Source organism: Diabrotica virgifera, chromosome 5, assembly GCF_917563875.1.
Source record: "Diabrotica virgifera virgifera chromosome 5, PGI_DIABVI_V3a".
NCBI classification, from domain to species: domain Eukaryota; kingdom Metazoa; phylum Arthropoda; class Insecta; order Coleoptera; family Chrysomelidae; genus Diabrotica; species Diabrotica virgifera.
The window spans coordinates 19,143,653-19,166,870 of NC_065447.1; the positions used below are offsets into that span (position 1 = coordinate 19,143,653).

Below are 23,218 nucleotides of genomic sequence, written 5' to 3' on the forward strand. Positions count from 1 at the left end.
ATAAAGGGAAAAGAAATATATATTAATGACGACATGGACAAAAATGAACGGATGATACAGGGTAAAATCAGAACGAAGGCAAAAGAGGCTAAATTGGAAGGAAAAAACGTCAAGGTAGGATTTCAAAAAATAAAAATAAATGAGGAGGTATGGACATGGAATAAACATCAGCAACAACTCTTAAAAATAGAAAACCAAAACAGAAACCAAAAAAACTAAACGACGTAAATGAAACGGTAGCAACAACGGCAATGGACAAGGAGACGATTGGGATTAAAAACAAGAAAATGAAAACTAATTTGGGAACATGGAACGTAAGAGGCACTTATGAAACGGGAAAACTTAAAGAATTAATTAGAGAAACAAAAAGATATGAAATAGATATACAGTCGGAAAAATGAAAGAATAGGCCGTTCCAAGATGCTGTCAAAATTAAATCAATATGGCTACTGGAAGGCAAACATTGAATATTATTCTATCAGGTTCTTATGGTTTTAGATCATTTTAGTTGTTGTACAAAGATTAATTTAACATTTTCTCTGGAAGTATTAATTTAGAAAGATAATATGCCTCATTGGTGTTGTGTTTTGAAGTGTGAAATGCAAAGTAATCGTGATAAAGTTAGCTTTTACCACTTACCATCAGTGCTACATTCTAAGCACAAAACTGAACCAATTTAACTAAATAAGTTATAGTTATCATCTGAGAGACAACAACAATGGTAAAATGCAATAAAATATAAAGATTTTACTAGCAAAATGGAAATTCCCCTGTAATCATCTTATATCTGGTAAGTTACAACATTTGAACATTAACGATTTTTGAAGATGTTAACAGTCTAATCTTGTAGGAAAACCAGCCGACTTAACTGATAATAACAATCCAGATTGGGTTCCTTCAATAAATATGGGGTATATAAACACAATGAAATGAGTTCCCCAAAATCTAAAATGGGAATTAAGGTACCAAAGGAGAATTAAAAGAAAAGGGTACCTACAAGAAAAAATTGCTTTTTTATTCCTCTTGAAATGATTTATAAGACACTGGACTGTCTTATATTCTACAAATACTAGGTAGGTCTATGATTTTACACATTTTTCATTAATGATACATTACTGTTACTTTAGTAGATTTAGAAACAATGGATAGTTAGTGGTAGATAGTAGTTATTTGGTATAAAAGCTAGTTTAGTAGAAGACAAGATTTTGCCAAATAGTCAAACATATATTACAATGGAAAAATTAACAAATACATTTTATGTCATTAACATTAACACAGGATTTTAAATATCAGCTTAAGAAATTAGCTTTATCTTGTGAAAGTATAGAAAATGATGATGCCAAAACTAAAAATTATACTGGTTTAGCAAATTACAATGTTTTTAAAATAGCTTTAAAGTATATTACACCATTTATCAAATACCATCAAAATACTGTTTTGTCACCAAGTGATCAAGTATTGCTTACTTTAGCTAAACTAAGCTTAAACTTAGATTATAAAGATTTGGGATATAGGTTTAGTATTTCACCCTACCCGGTATCAACTTATTTCAAAAATACTTTGTATATAATGTGTCTTAGGTTAAAAAATTTGTGTTCTGGCCTGATAGAGATATTTTAAAGAAAACTATGCAAAATTCACTTAAAGAATCTTTTCATGGAAATACTACATGTATAATTGACTTTGGACGAATGTTTGTATGAAACGAATTATTTATTGTTCTGAAGCTAGTTATTTGAGGCATTTTTGTAATTAACTATTCTAATTGGGAAATAAGCCACAATTTAACTTAAAAAATAATTTTATTAATCTTTCGACTTCCAAATCAGACGTCATTGTCAAAATACAAAATATTATTATTTATGCATATTATTACCTGTAAATATTTCTTCTGATTGTTAATTGTAAAGGATTGAAAAATTACCATTTATTTTATTTTTTTTAGAATCAGCTGAGAGAAGTGGTCTACAAAAACCCAGGAAGGAAACGGAATATGTGGCTACGAAAGGCAAAAGAAAGGTTTACAAAGCAAATGTGACACATTTTTTTGAAATATTTAGGAATATCAGTAAATTGCATTAAAAAAATGTATGAAAAGATTTTGTTCAATAAAAATGTTTATATTTATCAAGGATGTATTAATTGGTATGGCCACATATCGTCAGTGATGTAATAATACATCCTATCTGTTTTTTCATGAGTTTCGTAAGAGAGACTAAAAACTTGTCTTAGGGTCACCTCCTGTTTTCATATGATATTTTTTGACTTGTTTTGTAGTAAATTAAACTATCTATGAACTACAAAACAAGTCAAAACTTACATATGAACACAGGAGGTGACCTTAAAACATGTTTTTCCATCTCTCCTACAAAACTCATGAAAAAACAGATAGGAGGTATTGTCACATCAGCAAGGATGTACAGTGATGAGTGCCCTAATAACCGGCAAAATAGCACAAAAGACGGGCAACATATTTAGTTGTGAGATAAAAAGAAATGAAACTAGTCGAGCTGGGAAATTTAGCGAAATTAACCTTTAAATTTTATTTTATATTGATTGTTTCCCACCTTTACACATATCAGAGGAGTATGTCAACTAAAACTGTCACTGTGACAGTGGTAGTTTCCAAACTCGTCTGATACGTCTGAAGGTGGTACACAATCAATACAATCTAAATGTATAAGTTAATATCGCTAAATTTCCCAGCTCGACTAGTTTCATTTCTTTTTATCTCACTACTTAATACGTTTTCCATCTTTTGTGCTATTTTGCAGGTTATTAGAGCGCTCATCACTGTATTTCTGGTATATCCAGGGAATGTCTACAAAATATATTTTGAATGTCCAAAGAACATTCGTGGACATTCATGGAATGTTCCAATAAGACATTCAAGTAATGTTTAAAATGCTGACACAGGATTTTCCTGGGATGTTCAGGAAACGTGTTTTCGGGGATATTCCAGGAATTTTTCAATGTCTGTGTACCTTCATATGGAATATTTTGGTGTTATTAGCACCGCACTCCACTTGCGATTTGTAATCAGGAAGATTGAACACATTGTTTCAAATACAAGTCAATCCATTTGTAACTAAATAATCATGGATTGACTTCTATTTGAAAGAATGTGTTCAATCTTCACGACTACAAATTGCAAGTGGAGTCCGGCGCTTAGAGCTACTTCCTCTTCGGTATTATGTATTATACTACAGAAATTAGGAACTTTCCTTCTAAATATATGTATGCATCTTGGCCATCAAACATTTTTTTAAGGGGTTACATAGGTCTTAGGGGTAAAAAAAGTGACTTTAAAAAAATTATATCTCGAAAACTAAAATTTATTTTTATTTATAATTGGAACATGTAAAAGTATAGTACTTAAGGTAGTCTCAAAAAAAGTTTCAGCCAAAAATATTCATTTTTGTAGAGTTTAAGTTTTTTTGCGGTGGACAGCAAAACTAAGTCCAGTCTCATTTGAAATCAAAAAGTTTCTTGTAGTTTAAGTTTATACCTCTGGCTAGTAAATGAACGAAGGAATTAAAAAAAATGAAATTTGAAGATTTTACATAAGTTTAAACACATTTTTGACCCCAATTTTTCTCATTTTTAAAGTAGTTTTTTTTTGATAAAACAAAAATGACCTCATCTAATAAAAAAATCTTTGTTCATTCACTAACCAGAGGTATAAACTACAAGAAATTTCAGATGAGACTGGACTTGTTATGCTGCTCACCACAAAAAAGGGCTGTTGTCGAAAAATTGCAGTCAACTCTACAAAAATTAATATATTTGGCTGAAATTTTTTTGAGTGTACTATACTTTTACATGTTCCAATTATAAATAAAAATAATTTTTAGTTTCCAAGATATAATTTTTTTAAAAAGTCACTTTTTTTACCCGCAAGACCTATGTAACCCCTTAATAACTGCCTTTCCATGCTGTAGCAAACTTAACAAATTGTTGATTTCAAATTGTAACAGTTAAGTTTTGCAAAGTATGCTGCCCTCTTGTATCTTCTGTGTTATCTTCATCATACAATTACTTCATCTAAAAACTTTCTGCGATATATTCATTTTGTTGCTAAAATTATTTCCTGATCCATGGGTTGAATAAGCTATGTATTTTTTGGCAAAAACATACAACTAAAGTTGCCATGTTTTGATCATAGAATATTTTCAGAGGGATGAGCAGGAGCGTTGTCTAAAATCAAAAAACATTTCACCTCTTCCGGCAGATTCTCAGTTTCTTCTCTTGAAATTTTTTCACTGCAGGTACAGTCGGAGAAATGAAAGAGTACCCATGAACGATCACATATTATTAACATAATTAATCTATCTCTATCGTTTGTTATTTATAGAAAAAGAACAGCAAATACAAAATATGTGATTGTACCTGTTTGACGTGACCGTTCATGGGTATTCTTTCATTTTTCCGACTGTACAAATTCTTTAAAAGGTCAATTTTTTAAGATATCTGGGGTGAACCACTATGATGAAATTATTTATTTTTATAGCTCCACAATTATATACAAATCCTACCTCAAAATATTTGTAAGAATTTAAACTCTTGAATGCCTTCATTTGTTGACCTGTGTAAAAACTATTACTAAGCTCCAAATACAAAAAAAACTATGTCCATGTAAGTAACTATATTTGTCCATGTTGTCACCCTTGAAAAACTTTTTCTACTGTAGGTTAACTCATACCCTTTGAGGGAAAATGGATCTATATACCAAAAGCTTTTGAAAATATTTACTTATGTTTATTTATTCACTGCTTACAACTAAATACAGTCGTTAAAGTACTTCTACAGCTAGAAGCTACAGAAGTCAACAGCAAAATGTTCGGAAAATACAACTATAAAAAACTATTATACAACGATTAAACTATTATATAAAAACAATTATATAAACCACTATTTTATAACAACAATAACTATTTTATAAAAAAACTATTAAACGTAAAAAACTTAAGAAACTCAATGCGGTACAAATATAAATAATTTCAATGTTTGCCTTCCAGCTTTCAATTAGTGTCATAAACGTCAAAGTCTTGAAATGGCCTATACCCACGAACGAACATATAAAACACGCTGTATTTTCCTGTCACCGTGTCACAAAGAAAATTGCCCTGCGCAAGTACATGTAATAATAATTATTACATGTACTTGCGCTGGCCATTTTTTTGTATGACACGGTGACAGGAAAATACAGCGTGTTTTATATGTTCGTTCATGGGTATTCTTTCATTTTTCCTACTGTATTAGCTTTACAAGAAACAAAACAATTAGACACAGAAATAGTAGAAATAGATGATATAGTATTTTTTAAAAGTGGGGGGAATAACAGATTGCTAGGAACAGGCTTTATCATACAGAAAAGATGGAAAACCAGAGTGATGAATTTCAAGCCGATATCAGATAGAATGTGCACAATCAGGTTAAAAGGGAATCAACGAAACATAAGCATAATAAATGTACATGCACCAATAGAAGACGCCACCGAAGAAGACAAAGATGCATACTATGAGCAACTAGAGAGAGAATATGACAGATTACCAGCATTTGATATCAAAATAGTAATGGGAGACTGCAATGCTAAAGTGGGAAAAGAGGATATATATGAAAATATAACAGGAAAATACAGTAAACACGATGTATCAAATGATAATGGTCAACGAATTATAGGTTTTGCCACAGAAAGACAAATGGTAATAAAAAGCACATACCAACGCAGAAAAGATATACATAAAGGAACGTGGATTTCCCCTGACAAAAGGACAATAAATCAAATAGACCACATATTAATAGAGAAGAAGCACGCCCATAATATAATAAATATAAAAAGTATGAGAGGAGCGGAATGTGACTCAGATCACTTTTTGGTAAGAGCAGCCTATAGAATAAATGCTAATATAAAGAAAGACAATCAAAGGGACAAAGAAATCAAAAAACAATTCAACACAGCAATACTAAAAGATAATATGACACAGAAGAAGTACGAACAACAAATAACCAGCAGACTAAACGAAGAACCAGAAACACTAGACCCGGAAGAAAAGTGGGAAAGCATAAAAGAAGCAGTTTTAAACACCAGTAAAGAAATATTAATTAAAGGTAATAGAAAACAAAAAGCAAAAGAATGGTATGATGAGGAATGTCAAAAAATAGCAGAAGAAATTAGAAAAATAAGAATAAAAAACTTAAGAAATAATAGTGACATTAGCACACAAGAATATAGAGAATTGAAGAGAATTATGAAGAGAACATGCAGAAATAAAAAAAGAAAATACAACGAAGAAAAACTCAAAGTGATAGAGGAAAAATTCCAAAAAAAGGAAATAAGATCCTTTTACCAGGAAACAAGAAAAATGGAAAGGGGATATCAGAAACATAACCCATATATGAAAAATGAGGAAGGAATATTAATAAATGAACCCGGGGAAATAATGAGAAATTGGCAAACTTATTTTACACAACTTTTAAACAAAAACGAAGAAGAAAGGGGAACAATCCAGGAAATTGAAGATGACCATATAGTAATAGAAACACCTATGAGGGAAGAAATAGAAAATGAAATAAGAGGGCTAAAAAACAATAAAAGCCCAGGAATAACGGAAATATCGGCGGAAATGATAAAGGCAGGAGGAAAAAGACTACACAAGGAGATACATAGCCTGATAAAAAGTATATTGGAAACAGAAAGAATGCCAGGAGAATGGACCAGGGCAAGGATATGCCCCATACATAAAAAAGGTGATAAAATGAGATGTGAAAATTATAGAGGTATCGCGTTGCTAGAAGTCGTGTACAAAATATTGACAAACATCTTAAGAAAAAAGCTGAATCAATCCACGGAAAAGATATTGGGCGAATATCAGGCAGGATTCAGAAGTAATAGGTCGACGACAGACCAAATATTTGCGTTAAAAGAAATCCAAACTACGTGCTACGAACATAAAATAGCAGTATACGTCCTGTTCGTCGACTTTAAACAGGCCTATGATACGGTAAAGCGGCAACAGATGTACGCACTAATGAAAGAAATGGGCATACCAAGTAAAATCGTCAGGATGGTAAAGATGACTATGGATAACTCCACAAACGAAATAGCATGGAAGGGACATAAATCAAATAATTTTGAAACAAAGGAAGGATTAAGACAAGGAGACCCACTATCAACGACTCTTTTTAATGTAATACTGGAAGGAATAATCAGGAAAAGTAAAATAAGCACACAGGAAACGATTTTTAAAAATGGCCACCAATGTATTGCATTCGCAGATGATCTAACATTATTATCGACAAGTAAGAAAGAGCTAACAAAATTAATGAGCAATATAATAAAACAAGCCAAACCTTTTGGTCTTCTCATAAATAAGGAAAAGACAAAATACATGATAATGGGAGAAACAGATAAAGAAAATGAAGACAATTTCACATTGGAGATAGAAGGAGAAAATGTATGCGCATTTAAAAGAGTTTCAGAATTTACATACCTGGGTGTAAAACTAGATGAAAAGGGACATGGGGAAGGGGAAATAAAAGCAAGAATAGCAAAAGCAAACAAAAAGTATGGAGCATTGCGTCCATTAATGAAATCCAAAGATGTGTCAAGAAAAACAAAAATAAGAATCTACAAAACAGTTATCAGACCTACAGCTACATATGCATGTGAAACATGGGTGCTTAAAAAATCAGAAATAGACCTTTTAGAAAGATGGGAGAGGAAAATACAACGAGCAATATATGGAGGCGTGAAAATAGACGGTCAATGGAGAAGAAGAAATAATAAGGAACTTGAAGAACTATATAATGAACCAAAAATAACGACGGCAATCAAAGCACAGAGAATCCGATACTTAGGACACATAGAAAGAATGGGAAAGGCGAGAATGCCAAAAATGGTTCTATTACGTAAGCCAATACAAAAAAGAAGAATAGGAAGACCAAGAAGGAGATGGAAGGACAGCGTATATGAAGACTTAAAACAAAGTAATATTGTAAACTGGAAAGAAAAAGCTTTGGACAGAAAACAATGGAAGGAAGTGGTGAAGAAATGTATGGAAAGACTATAATGTTAAGTGTAGTATTAAGTGTTTTATACAAACAAATGTAATATTGTATATATTATAGTAGTATAGGATATAGCATTATATATAAATATGTAATAGTAATTGTAAGGAAAAATTAAATCTTTCAGCCCTAGGCCTTCACGGCCTGTTGAGCTTAATAAATAAATATGTTTCTATTCGGTTCAGAGATGATCCATTATCCCCATATGTATGTTTCGGTATCTCCAGACCTCTTCAGTAGGGCTACATGAACACCTCTGAATAGAAACGAAACCAAGCTGCCTATTTAAGCAGAATTATGAAAATAATTCTGTGTATCGGACGCTATGTAGCCCCACTGCAGAGGTCTAGAGACCTAAACGGACGTTATGGGGATGGTTGATCATCTCTCAACTCTGACAATAGCACCTGCTTAGCTGAATATTAATGACTCTCTTAGATAGTTAGCCAGACTTTATACATATTAATAAAATATTAAAAGCATATGAATGCGTTCGTGACATCTGTCTAGAGACAGATAATAATTTTTGATTACTTTTGGCTTCTCAGAAAGAACTGCTATTGGATTTTAAATCTTTTTTATCTTTTCATCTTTGATCATATATTTATACATCTTTACACACAAATATAAACTACTATAACTAAATAAACTAGATTTATCTAAGTTTTTATTGTACATTAACCAAAATTGACTACTTTCAACATCAAAATCCACTTTGAGATTAGATTCTATTTATTTGTTTACAGGCTACATAAACTACTGAGTACCTTGCAAAATTAACTAATAAAATTTGTAACCACAAATCTCATTTTTATTTAAGTAGGTAGAGCTTAGATCACCCTGCAGTGACCTTGTAGATTTAAAACATCAATTTTTGCATAATATTTTTGGTGGTTTTACTAATCTCATTAAATAATTTAATTAGAAAATTTCCTTTTGAAAGATACACATTTTATGATTCTGTTTTAATGACACATAAAATCTTAATTGATTGTAAATTTCTTGGTAATAATGTGAGGCTGCTTTATACTGACACTGCTGTTTTGAAACAAAAAGATTGAGAAAACAAGTGTAGACAAGTAAAATTTAACACCAGCATCTAGAACTTGCTATCATTCAAATACTACACACAACGCAAAAGTCTAAGGATATTTTAATAATTGGACAATACCAATGACAGAAATTTCATGACCATATAAATTTGCTTGTACTATAATTATTGTTGATACAGACACTCACTTCTTATCAAAAAAGAATTGTAAAACTGATAGCAATACCTGTTTTAAAATGTTTTTCATAAGGGACAAAAAATCGACATTTTTATGTTTTGTTTATTTTTAATTTTAGTCACTTTATACCATGCCTGCTTAACAGGTGAGTTAAAGATATTGTCTTTTTACCATGCAACGACAACATTTAACGTTGGACGAGATGAATAGAGCCGTGGGCCTCCTTCAAGCTGGTATGCGACAAACTCAAGTTGCTGACCAGCTGGGTGTCTCCCAAAGCGTCGTAAGTCGTTTGTGGCGTCGGTTTAGAGACACTGGGAGTCCAGCCGAGCAACATCCAGGACGTGGTCGCTCTACAACCGTCGCTCAAGACCGATATTTAATTTTAAATGCCAGAAGGCAGCCAACAATCACAGCACCCGAGCTGGTTGATGAATTACAGCTTGCACATAATGTAACAATTAGCCGCAGTACTGTGAGGAATCGCGTCTCCATGAAGCCAATCTTCGTAGTCGGCGACTGCTGAGATGTCCACCTCTATCTAGAGGCAATCGCGCTGCAAGATTAACCTGGTGTCAAGAGTTTCAGAATTGGACTGACAATGACTGGACCACAGTTTTGTTTAATGACGAGTCTAGATATGGATTTCATCCAGATTCTCGTCAGACAAGAGTTTGGAGATGACCCGGAAATGGAGAACGATTACGATATCTTCAAGAAGTGTATGCATACAACGGTGGTACATTAATGGTATGGGGCGGAATCATGATTGACGGAAGAACTGACCTCATTTTCCCACGTGGCTTTCTGAGAAGACAGCAATATTTGGACAGTATTCTTGAACCTGTTGTGCGCCCGTTTGCTGCTGCTGTTGGAGAAAATTTTTACTTTATGCATGATAACGCTCGACCACATGTTGCGCATATTGTAACAAACTGGTTGGATAACGAGGGTATTGATGTATTGCCGTGGCCAGCACAATCACCGGACTTGAATCCCATTGAGCATGTATGGGACATGCTCCAAGGAAGAATTACTCCACATATGGGCAATATCTACAATGAGTTTCAATTAAAATAGCTTCTGAGAGAACAATGGACACAACTACCTCAAGCAGACATTAACAATGTGATTCGGAGCATGAACAGTAGATGTAGAGCTGTGATAAACCAACGTGGTGGCCATACTTTAAGTTTATATTTCGTGTTTTTGACATTTTATGGTGGTATGTGAAACATGGGTGATTTGCAAATTATTTTTTTTGCTCCAATTTTCTGTTTTTTTTTGCAATTTCTGGTTTTTGACATATTAAACAACAATTTAAACTACAAATTTTGTATTATTTTTTTATGTTGATTACATATAAACAAAATACGTCTATTTATAAAAATATCCCTAGACTTTTGCGTTGTGTGTATTTGCATTATTTACAGTGATTCAGATTATTAATATACAGTATATATATCCTGATTATTATAAAAAGAAAATATTACAATGGAAGCCAATAGGAAGATGAAAAAAAGGAAGACCCAGAACTAGATGGTTGGATGACTTGGAAGACGACCTGGAAACTATGAATATAAGACAATGGAAGAGAAGGGCACAAGTGAGGTCAGAATGGAAGGACATAGCCAGACAGGCAAGACCAAAGACCATGCAGTGTTATGATGTCAAAAGAAGAAGAACCTCATTTATCCATGCTCCACATGACAATAATCCAAAAAATTTTATTTCTGATATGTATTGGCAAAGGGTACGGCAATAAGATAGGCAAAATGCCCTCACTCCCCGAATTCAATTTTATTAATTTTTTTACGTTCTATGCAACTAAAAAATGAGATAACGCGGATTTTTAGCTCGCCACCCCCTTACCCCTCCCCCCACAGCCCAAAACGTAGATTTTTAGATTTAATTTTTTTTAGTTGGGTTCCAATTGATCTAAAAATTTCAAAAAATTCACAAGTATAGCTGAGGCTTTTACAAAACATGTCTATTTTTTATGGACCCATAGGTCGAGTGTACATAACCTCAAATTTTTTTTTTAACTTTTTTAAAACCTATAACTTTTTTTTGGAGGGGGCTGCAGGTCCAATTTTTTTTTAATTTTGTGTATTTTATCAAAAGCTATCTCTCTGATTTTTTTCAGATTTTTCCGTCAGGTGCGCCATCTTGAAAAATCAAGAAAACTGTTTTTTAGGGGGTTTTTGGGGATTTTCTCCATTTTATAGACTGCAACATAGATCAACTCAAGGTTTTGTTAATAGATTATGTATAATTTAAAATAACTGAGTATATTAGGATATTCAAAAATTGGGCGAAACACTTTTAAACCCCCCAAAAACCATGTTTTTTTAAAGTTTTGTAAGGATTTTTGCCGGTCTAATTATATTTTTTGAGATCGATAGAGCCTGAATATTTTTTCATTTTTTTACGTTATATGTGATTAAAAAATAAGACTAATCGCATTTTTAGCCCACCACCCCCTCCCCCTGTCCCTACAAAAACGTCAATTTTTCTATTTTTTTTGTTTAGTTAAGTTGCAATTAATTTAAAAATTTTATGAGGCTTCTACAAAACATATCTATTTTTTATGGACCCGTAGGTCGAGTGTACAATACATATAACCTCAAAATCCCTTTTTTATTTTTTTAAAACGCATTTTTGACTTCCAATCGATATTTTTTTTAAAACGTCCAATGAATTTACGAATCTCTCTCGCGGACGGCCGGTTCAATACGTGCTTAGCGCTCATTTTTAATTATTAAAATAATGACAAAAATTTCTTCATGCTCCTGCAGGGGGGGGGACTTCAAACTTTGAGTTGGTCACTTTATAACTTTCATAATAATAATTTTTAATCGAGTTATTAAGCCTTGAAAATTGCCATTTTCGCGTTTTTCAAATTTTAAATTGCATGTAGCTCGACGACAGTCAATTTTATAGAAAAATCACAAGAGTTCTTTTTTGCTCAGGTTGATCCAGAGAATCTAAAACAAGTTTGTCCTAAGTGAAAAAATTGATTTTTTGAATTCGTACTGCCTGGCACCATGTGGATTTGTTATAAGGACCTGTTTTTGAATAAGTTTGTGCAAAAAAATGAATCGAAATAATTTACCTAATGGGGACAAGCATACAGCATGGACTATTTGCATTATGAGCCAAACGAAGATGGTTCGGAAAACATTAAACAATAGATACTGTTGTAGATGCGAGTTGCGCAAACGGCAACATAACCATAGGCTGTTGTTCGCATGTAGCTGCCATAATATACTATTTATCGCATGGAAGATATTTTACAAAAATCATCAAGCCAGCAGAATATCTTACAAAACTCTTTGACAATACATATTATGTTATACCTGTAATAGACGAAGACAGCGATGAAGACTTTAAAACTGAAGTGTAATACCAACGAATATACTCTCCGAATACTCTACGAGTATATACGGAGCTATATTCTTTGGTAATACTTTCCTTATTCTTTTTATGGTGTTTTACGTGGCAGTGAACGTGAATCAAAGTGACATTATAATAGGCAGAGCAGAGATATAGGTTATGTAGATGGTACAAGCACATGTTTGAATAATTAAAATATGTATAATGGAAGATAATATTAGGGTACCTACTAAATACAAACTAACAAAGAACAAAATGGTTTGATTCACAAAACGACAAGAAGTAGGATATATTAAAATAATGTATTTTTCTTAAATTGATTATTCTGTTTTATTTTTGTTTTTTGTATCCTACCCAAAAGATATCACAATGACATCTTTACTTTATATAAAAATCTTCACTTTATACATATAAAAATATTGCAAAAATTTAAAATTATTTTGTTAAATGTAGTTTACTTGAGGACAAACTGAGCAACAGATATACTGAGAAAAAAAAATTATGATTTATTGGGCAGGTTGAGAGGGAGGAGGGCTAAAATTGGGCTAACGCTTATTTTTTAAACACATCAAACGTAAAAAAATGAAAAAGTATTCAGGTTGTGTTGATCTCAAAAAATATTAGGCCTGGATCCCGCGTACCAAAAAAAGTTGATTAATATCAATCTGAAAATATCTGAATAGTTTAACGGTATCTAGTCGGACAAACTTTGATGTAGGTATCGAAACAGGGGAAGTTTTAATTGTGAAACGTAATTTTAATTGTGGAACGTGCCATCCTGACAAGTTTATGATTGTGAAAACTAGCAGTTTGTTTTTTCAATAGCAAATTATATAAAATATCCCTAAAAACTCAGTTATTTCAAATTATACCTAAATACCTATAAAATATACATTATGTAAAAAACCTTGAATTAATCTATTTTAAAGTCTATAACATGGAGAAAATCCCTAAAAACCACCGAACAAACCAGTTTTGCGGATTTTTGAAGATTGCGCACCTTACGGAAAAATCTGAAAAAAGTCAGAAATATAGTTTTTGATAAAATACACAAAACACAAAAAAAAATAGACATAAATCCATCACCAAAAAAAATATACGTATTAAAAAACAAAAAAAAGAGTTTATAATAATGTACTTACACTCAACCTTGGGGTCCATAAAAATAGATGTTCTGTAAAAGCCTCAGCTGTGCGTGTGAATTATTTGTATATTATAATTTAATAATTATTAACTATTCTAAATGGGAAATAAGCCACAATTTAACTAAAAAATGACCATTTAGAATAGTTAATTACAAAAATGCCACAAAGAAATAGCTTCCGAATAACATTCATTAATTGCAAAGCAGCTTAAAAAAAATCGAAAAATTGATATTTTGGCTATGGGGGAGGGGGAATAGGGGAAGTGGGCTAAAATTGCAGTGAGTCCTAATTTTTTAAAATCATATAGAACGTAAAAAAAAATAAAAAAAAATATTCAGGCTGTATCGACCACAATAAATATAATTAGATCCGCAAAAATCCTTACAAAACTTTAAAAAAACATGGTTTTTGGGGGGTTTAAAAGTGCTTCGCCAATTTTTGAATATCCTAATATACTCAGTTATTTTAAATTATACATTATCTATTAACAAAACCTTGAGTTGATCTATGTTGCAGTTTATAAAATGGAGAAAATCTTCAAAAACCCCCTAAAAAAACAGTTTTCTTAATTTTTCAAAATGGCGCACCTGATGGAAAAATCTGAAAAAAATTAGAGAGATAGCTTTTGATAAAATACACAAAATGCAAAAAAAATTGGACCTGCAGCCCCCTTCAAAAAAAAGTTATAGGTTTTAAAAAAGTTAAAAAAAAATTGAGGTTATGTACACTCGACCTATGGGTCCATAAAAAATGGACATGTTTTGTAAAAGCCTTAGCTATACTTGTGAATTTTTTGAAATTTTTAAATCAATTGGAACCCAACTAAAAAAAATTAAATCTAAAAATCTACGTTTTTGGCTGTGGGAGGAGGGGTAAGGGGGTGGCGAGCTAAAAATCCGCGTTATCTCATTTTTTAGTTGCATAGAACGTAAAAAAATTAATAAAATTGAATTCTGGGAGTGAGGGCATTTTGCGTATCTTAACCCTTTGCAAAATAATTTTTCTAAACTATTTATCCATGTGTATTTTTATATTAGTAGCATTTACTTATTCACTATAATTGCAATATTCAAGATTTGTTACAATAATGGAGTCACTGAAGGTTTTCACCTCCGATTTCGTTGAACCTCAATCGATTTTCATGAAAATTGGTGAGTAGTTAGAAGATACTTCAAGGAACAAAGGTGACATGATGCCAACTTGCGCTTTTACCCTGGGGGTGGATGCCACCCCTTCTCGGGGGTGAAATTTTTTTATTAGAAATAATACCAGAAATCGAGAGAGGGGCAACTTCTAAGCAAAATTTAAAGCCATACTTTTTGAGTTATTAAATATCAAAGATTTTATTTTCTTAAAAAAAATTAATGTTTTAAAGCTGTTTGTCACGTATTAATCAAAACCTATAAGCTTTTGTAAAAAAGCAACCTATTACAGTCGAACCCGCTTATTAGAATACCGGTTAAAGGAATATCCCGGTTTAAAGAATAAAAATCTGAGGTCCCAAAACGTTTTTACTATGCACATATGATCGGTTATTAGAATATCCCTGTTATAGGAATACTTTTGCTTGGTACGAAGGCTATTCCAATAAGCGGGTTCGACTGTATTACCAAAATTAAAGACAATAAAAAATTTAATACACTTCCCACTTAAAGAACTAAACTAATGTTATTTCAAAGTGAGTTTGGGTAATTGAATATGTATATTTTTTTCGACGAGTACTCAAATCTAAGTATTCAAGCTTACATAACGGGAAAACAATGCATTTTATAGAATATACTTGTTAAGCACTTGTCAAAGTACTTCGGAATACCTATCAAATGAGCTGCAGTAGAAGTTAATAGCATCAAAATTAAGCAAGTTATGATGAAAATAAGAGAACCCTTTCGATTTTTTTAGGAAAAAGTGAAAAATAAAACATACGCCATTTTCACAAAAATTCAAATTTGTAGTAATCTTCACAAGAATTTCTTTATGTTAACATAGTTAATGATTTCAACAATTTTGACCGGTTTAGAATGCATATTTTTGAAAAAAAAAAGATATAATTTAAAAAAATCAGAATTTTTAAAATTATCATACTTTTCATTTCTTTTGATAATAACTCCAAAAATACTCAATATACGTGAAAAATGATATATAACTAAATTTTAGTTTTTTCAGTTCCAAATACTTTTTTTACCCATTTAACTATTTCCGTAGAATAAAAAATAACTGAGATAGAAACGTTTAAAATTTCAATTTTGCTGCGAGAACCATGTAACCAGGGCCATTTAATCTTTTATTTTTAAAAAAGTAAGGTTTAAAAGACTAATTTCGACGTTTTTTAATAGCTCTTGGAATCAACTTTTAATTAGATTTCAGGTGAACCTGACATCTTAAAAATTAACGGAGTTATTTACAAAAAAAAAACAATAACATTTTTTGGAAACATTTTTAAAGGATACATTTTGAAACATTTTTTCTGCATAAATTTTAATGCTATCAACCTGTTTGAGGGCTTATTTGATAGATATTTCTATGAACTTTGACAAATGTTTAATAAGTTTATGTTATAAAATATAAAATGCATCATTTTCCCGGTATTTAAGCTTGAATACTTAGATTTGGGTACTCGACAAAAGAAATATACATTCAATTACCTATAACTCACTTTTAGTTAAAATTAAAAGGTTTTTCTAGTAAGGAGTTTATTTGGTTTTTTATTAGCCTCAATTTTGATAATAACTTTTTTGTAAAAACTTATAGTTTTTGAGTTATTTATGAAAAATCGGTTAAAAACATGCATTTTTCTCACGAAAAATTAAAATCTTTGATCTTTAATAACTCAAAAAGTTTTGATTTATTTTAATAACTTTAAATAACAAATTTTGCTTATAATTTGTCCCTCTATCGAATTGTGGGGTTATTTTTAATAAAATAATTTTCACCCCCGAGGAGGGGTGGCATCCACCTCAGGGGCAAGTTGGCACCATGTCACCTTTGTTCCTTGAGATATCCTCTAACCACTCATATCCACCTTCAGTGACTGCACTACAAGCCATAATAGAAATTTTTATTTTCTCTTTAGAGAGAAAATTTAAACTCCTTTGTGGTGCTAGGTATGTGTTTTTTACTAACATTGTCACCAACACAATTATATCTAATTCATTAACACATATCTTACATTATTGCATATAGTCCAAGTAATGAAGCTTAAAATAGGACAAAACCTCGCAATTTTTACAGAATGGATCGATTTGCTTGAAAATTTGAGAATAAGTAGTGGGCGCTTTTACTATGGGGGTGGTTGCCACCACATCTCGGGGGTGGAAATTTTTTATTATATTTTGACCGCAAAAGTTGGTAAAAACATTCATTCTAAGCAAAAAACGTTCTATACATTTTTTCGATAAAATTAATAGTTTTCGATTTATTAGCTATCGAAAGTGTTAGTTTTATATCGATAAAATCAATGTTTTTAATCAGTTTTAATAATCAGCTAATAAGTTTTCGTTTTATCAAAACAACTATGCTTAATAAAAATGTACCTTTTAAAAAAATAAACAAAACCGTTTTTCTAAATTTTCTTTAAGACCAATAGTAATCGAGCTATACTTGATATGTTAGCTCTTCTTCTTCAAATGCTAAATATTATAGTTTCAAAGTCAAAAAGCGGGAAAACTATGGATTTTTCGAGTATCACTTGTTCCAACTAATTTAAAGTATTTAATAATATCTATCTTCAGAAATAAAAAAAAGTCTCTAGCTCAAAAATTAAGTGACTTATAATGAAAAGACTTCTTTATTTATGTATTATTAATAGGTTCTAGAAGTTTGACCGGCTATATAAAGGTATATTTGTACAACGCTAAATTCGAATGTGTCACATTCGTTATTTTGTGTTGTAATTTATAACAGTTATTAAATAATTATAATCTGTAAACTGTCGAAAATGCTAAACTGCTGAGAAGAACAAAATGCACGTGTTTACAGTTTATGATTTCATTTTAACGGATTTTCATTATTTGATTATAGTTATTCGCTATTATACATTCACTACTTTGAAACATCGGACTGAAACAAATCTTTGATTAACCTTTAACTACCCGCGCATCAAGTTATAACATAACTACACGCGTGGCGTACTTTGTACGCCACAAGAAAATACACTTAAAAACAGCGGATTTGTTTAATTTTTTTTTTGAAAAAATACACTTAGTTGTTTGTTATAAACCTTATTCGGCATCAGTGAATACTTGGAGTTCCTTTTCAGTAAGCCAATTGGGATTTATAACTGGAATCATGGAATAGCTGGATTCCATGATAAATAAAATTACTAATAAAAATTTTTTTAAATGTGATTTTTTACAGGAGAAAAAGTATTGTTTACAAAGAAAAATATATTTTTTGCCATAATGACTAAAAAACAATTAAAATATGTACTTATATTACGACTTATAGTAATATAATCCTGGGGTATATTGTCCACCACCGGAAACAACAAATAATAAAATGTAAATTACGATCTTTCCAGAACGCCGATTATAACGAAACTAAAACCAAATTGTAAAGCACATTCCAGTGATAGGTTAGAAAAATAAGCAAGGTCAAAAATTAAATTTTTAAATATATTTCCAGTAGAATTCTTATATCTGGCGTACAAAGTATGCCAGCGTGTGTAGTTAAAGGTTAATACAAAAACCAAAGTAACGAATGTGATTTTTTGGAAAAAATCTAACAAGAATTAAACATTACATACGAAAAATATAAAAATTTTCCCATTTGTCAATGTGCTGACTTAAGAGTGGGAGTCTCTAAAAAATAGTTATTTTGCTCTCCTGAAAAGTACCGCTTTTCACATTCGATAGTTGGAAATGACAGGGACAATATGTTTTATCTTTTTTTAATGTGTATCATCGCCTCAAAGCCACAGTAGGATATGTACATATCCTACTGTTGCACTAGTGCACCGATCAACCAGTTAGTCATATGGGACTGATGCGATGTGTATGGTATATACGCATATATGGTGCACTCGTGCAACAGTAGGATAATATGTACATATCCTACTGTTGCTTTGAGGCGACGGTATGTTTTTGTATCTATTACTAATCACAATATGTAAATTTCATAATGCAAATTAACTAGCACTAAAAAATAAAAAACCTACAGAGCTTACCTCTGTAGTATCTACAGAGCAAATACAAAATCCAGTTCCAGGCCCATCTAGTTCTATGTCTCGTAAATGTTGTATTATATACTCCAGAAAGAATGACAAGAGGACAAAAAGACAAAAAGAATATGTCAAAAGTGTACTAAGCCAGTTTATTTATTTGACAGCTTTGCCACAAAAACAATTGTATGTATTCTTTGTATGATTGATAATATGATGTAACATTTTTTTATTATTATTTTTTAATACTTGAATAGAGTTTGATAACAATGATTTTATTCATTTAACAGATCACTTTTATAAGGTCACTAAAAATCCCTTAAAATTTGCATGTGACACACAGCTTCGAACAGGGGCACATTTTGTATCCCGTTTGGCTTAAGTGAAAGTTTAAGACCTTCAGCCGGGAAAGGTTAACCGCTGATGCTGTATATAACTAGTTTATCATTCAGTATTTAAATTCTTCTTTGCCTACTTTTCAATAATTTTTAGTACATTTTAGAAGAATATTTTTTTAGATACAATAAAAAATATTTAAAGAAGTACTGCATACTTTCCCAGACAGATGCACCAAGTAATGATGTGGTAATGATTCACTGCACCATACAGGATGATTAGTAATGACAGTATCCCCTCCTGCTTACAGTAATAATGTGCTGAAATCAGAAAATCCATATTCGCATCATTACTGTTCGTCATTCCAACTTTATTTACGTTACACGAGTATTATTAATGTCGTTCTGATAAAATAATGTCATTATTAATGACCATGTAAGGGCCCTATAAGAAATGTGCTGGCAAATGTGCTAGTGTCCACGCCAAAAGTAAAAAAAGAAAAAAAATCACTAACAAGCTGGGACTAAAGGGAAGACATAGGGAAATATTAATAACTTGTAAAGATTATTTCAAGTCTAAAATAAAGTCTACTGGAACTATAACTTATAAAAAGATTTAAAAAAACACAATATAGACCAGAAGCTCTAATAATTTAGATAGATAGATATTTATTTATTTATCATAATAGATAATACACAAAACAGAAACATTGCACTCCACACCTGTACAAATTACATAAGAATTGTCAAGGCAAGGAGCGCTGTATAATTATCATAAAAGATAGATATTTATTTATTTATCATAATAGATAATACACAAAACAGAAACATTGCACTCCACACCTGTACAAATTACATAAGAATTGTCAAGGCAAGGAGCGCTGTATAATTATCATAAAGTATTACAAAAATTTTTACAAAAATTAAAAACATGAGACTAAACAAATAAAGAAATAAGCATTGTCAAATTAAATTAATCAGAAACATTCAATATATAAATAAAAAAAGAAAAAAATAAAATAAAAATAAAAACACTGGAAGTACAACAAACATTGCCAATTGGTTTCTAGGTCTTAGTTTTAATATAATGGACTAATAATCTCTTAAAGATAGTTGCATTATGGCTATTTTTAATGTGATAAGGTATATTATTGAACTGTACAATTCCTTTATGAAACAAGCTTTTCATTGAACTGGACTTGTTGGTTGTTCTAACATAAAAATTTATTGAATTTGCAGCTCTAGTGCTATGCTCATGAACATTTGCTATCGGGACCAACTGACTGTTCAAATACTCAGGCAATAAATGGTTTACCATCTTAAATAAAAATGTCATGATTGGACATACATAAAATGTTCAACTTTTAACCAATTTAAAGTTTTCAGCATATCTTGAATTCGAGTATATCTATTGCATCTCAATATTACTCGCATAGCCTTATTTTGGAGAATTTGAAGCCTGTCATAATTAGAACATCCTGTATAAATCAATGAACAACAATATAAAAAGTGAGGTAATATTAACGAATTATAGATTGTTAATTTAGTTTGAAATGTCAAAAATGGTGATACTCTTCGAAAAAAACCTATTTTTTTCCCTATCTTTCTGCAAATGTAATCAACATTTAAGAGGGATGGGATAGTTAACTCATCATTCTCTTTCTCTTTGCCTTATCCCTATGCGGGGTCGGCTTCCATTGCATTTCTCCACACAATCCTATCTTGGGTCATATCAATGTTAATCCCCTTTACCAACATGTCCTGCCTTATCGTGATCCTACCCCCCCCCCCCCCGCAACACTCTTAGGTCTTCTAGGAATCTGCAATTCAGCTATTCTTCGTATTGGGTGATTAATGTCTCGACGTTGAACATGACCAAACCATCTTACCAATGCTCTCTCATTTTGGCATCAATTGGTGCTACACCTAAACTTCCCCTAATATACTCATTTCTAATTCTATCCCTTTTTGTCACTCCACTCATGCATCTAAGCATTCTCATTTCCACCACATGCATTCATTGTTATTCCTCTATCTTTTTCACTGCCCAACATTTAGTTCCAATGGTCTTATGGCTGTTTTATAGATGTGGTAGTTAACTATGTATAAAGAACTAAACCAGTAGTAGATGAACTGAAAAGCTTTTTGATGATAGCAAACCAAAAGAAGGTAATTATATTGAGAAATAAGTAGTATTTACAACTTTCATAAATTAATATTGATAATTTTATTAAAATTCTTCTTGAAAACCCACTTTTGATGATATTTATCAGATAATCTAAACATTTTAAATATCTACATCAAGTTAATCATTGTATATCATAATCATTGTATATAATCATTAAAGTAATTTTTCTAATGAGTTCTTTGACCAGTATGTAACTGACCTACTCACTTCAATGTTGACAAAACATTGATGATTATCTATAAAATACTGTTACCTGTAAAACAACTAGATAATGTGACTTACCTTCTTTCCCTCCATGGAATACACATTCCGAACACCATTAGGTAGCGTGACACTTTTCGTTAGAATGTTTGTCAACTCATTCGTTAAACTATCAAAAGATCTATATCTTTCAGGGGCCACAGGGATAACAACCCCACTGAAGAATTTGTTGCCATTGTGGTAGAACCTAATTCTTTTGGCTTTATGAGCTTTGGACGTAGAAGACGGTCTGTTACTTTTACTCGAGATGTGAATGTCTTCTAAACCACTTTCTATGATCTCCCCATCAGACAAAAAACTGTTGAAACTGTTCGAGGAGACACTTCTAGACCCATTCTCGTTGAGGTTATTTTTTGACATATTTGCAGTGTTTTTTTAGGCTTCCTCACATCAACATTTTGCTCTAAGATTGACAAAACAAATTAGTAACATAAGTAACAAATGAAGTAAAAGTTCTTTTACTAGGAAACTACCTTTTACATTCAAATTTATTTGACAATTTGTATATTCTTTCTTAAAGTTTAAAACCTGTTCCAAGAACCATAATTTAAGAGGTAGGAATAACTAGAGCACTGATAAATTTGAACATACATTTCTTGGAAGCTGTTATGACAATTACTCTTTATAAGATTATCAAACTTTTACCTCTAAATGACTCAGTTACTAAAATCTTTGCTATCTGATTGCACTGTATAATTTACGATATTTTCTATATAAATTTTATATAGGTACACCACCGCCTATTAGTCATTCCACAGCTGTCAACTAAAACTTAAATCAGTCAAAAATATCACAGAATAACACTACACTTTCGATCGGTATAAAAATTAAGACAGCGCACTAGTAGAGCGGTAGCAAAACTAATTTAAAAAAACGTTAAAATATTTAGCAAATAACTGTTTTGTTAGATGAGAAAAAAGGTAATAACCTCTTTTCGGCTAGTGGGAGGGATTAAATTTGTTACGCATGGGTACCAACGTTAAAATATAGGCACGAAAAAATCAATAATACCAACAGAGAAAAAGTAGCGGAGTGGATACTCGGCGAACTAGACGTGAGCAAAACTATTCGAAATACGACGTTGCCGTACGGAAACCTTGTTGACCACCTGCTAAGTTTATGATGAGTGTATGTGTTCCAACGAACTGTCAATACTGATGGAATAGGCATGAAGAAAATTATTGCCGCCAACATACAAGAGAGAGGTCCTAGAGAGACAGAGAATTTTTCAGGTAAAATTTGACAAGCCGTGTAATTCCAGTTGCCTATATCAACTTAAATCGGGAAAATAGACCTCATATTTTTTTAATACATATTATTAACTTAACTTAATTTTTAAATACTGCCTATCAGCCCTGATACCAAGTTAAAAAAATATGAGGTCCATTTCCCCGATTTAAGTTGATATATTATACGGCCTGTCAAAATTTACCTGACAA

The 23,218-nt window shown here is 31.5% G+C and overlaps 1 protein-coding gene and 1 long non-coding RNA gene across 3 annotated transcripts in view; one reads left to right on the top strand and one right to left on the bottom strand.

The window, feature by feature from the left end:
- Nucleotides 1-22,734, bottom strand: part of LOC114333027 (serine/threonine-protein kinase GA29083) — a 147,148-nt gene extending 124,414 nt beyond the window's left edge. Inside the window, exons 1-2 of one of the 2 annotated variants that reach the window (XR_007698420.1) lie at nucleotides 22,425-22,734; nucleotides 21,801-22,182 (exon numbers count right to left, since the gene is read on the bottom strand). Coding sequence is in view for 1 of the 2 variants with exons in the window: in XM_050652341.1 (XP_050508298.1) it covers nucleotides 21,801-22,139 (339 nt within the window). In the remaining variant the exon portion in view is untranslated. The remainder of the gene's footprint in view (nucleotides 1-21,800; nucleotides 22,183-22,424) is intronic. The other variant, XM_050652341.1, reaches the window with a different exon arrangement.
- On the top strand, nucleotides 411-2,127 carry LOC126885659 (uncharacterized). The gene is made up of 2 exons (XR_007698421.1): nucleotides 411-1,073; nucleotides 1,946-2,127. It is a non-coding gene; the product is annotated as an uncharacterized LOC126885659 (long non-coding RNA).
- Nucleotides 22,735-23,218: the final 484 nt, after the last annotated feature.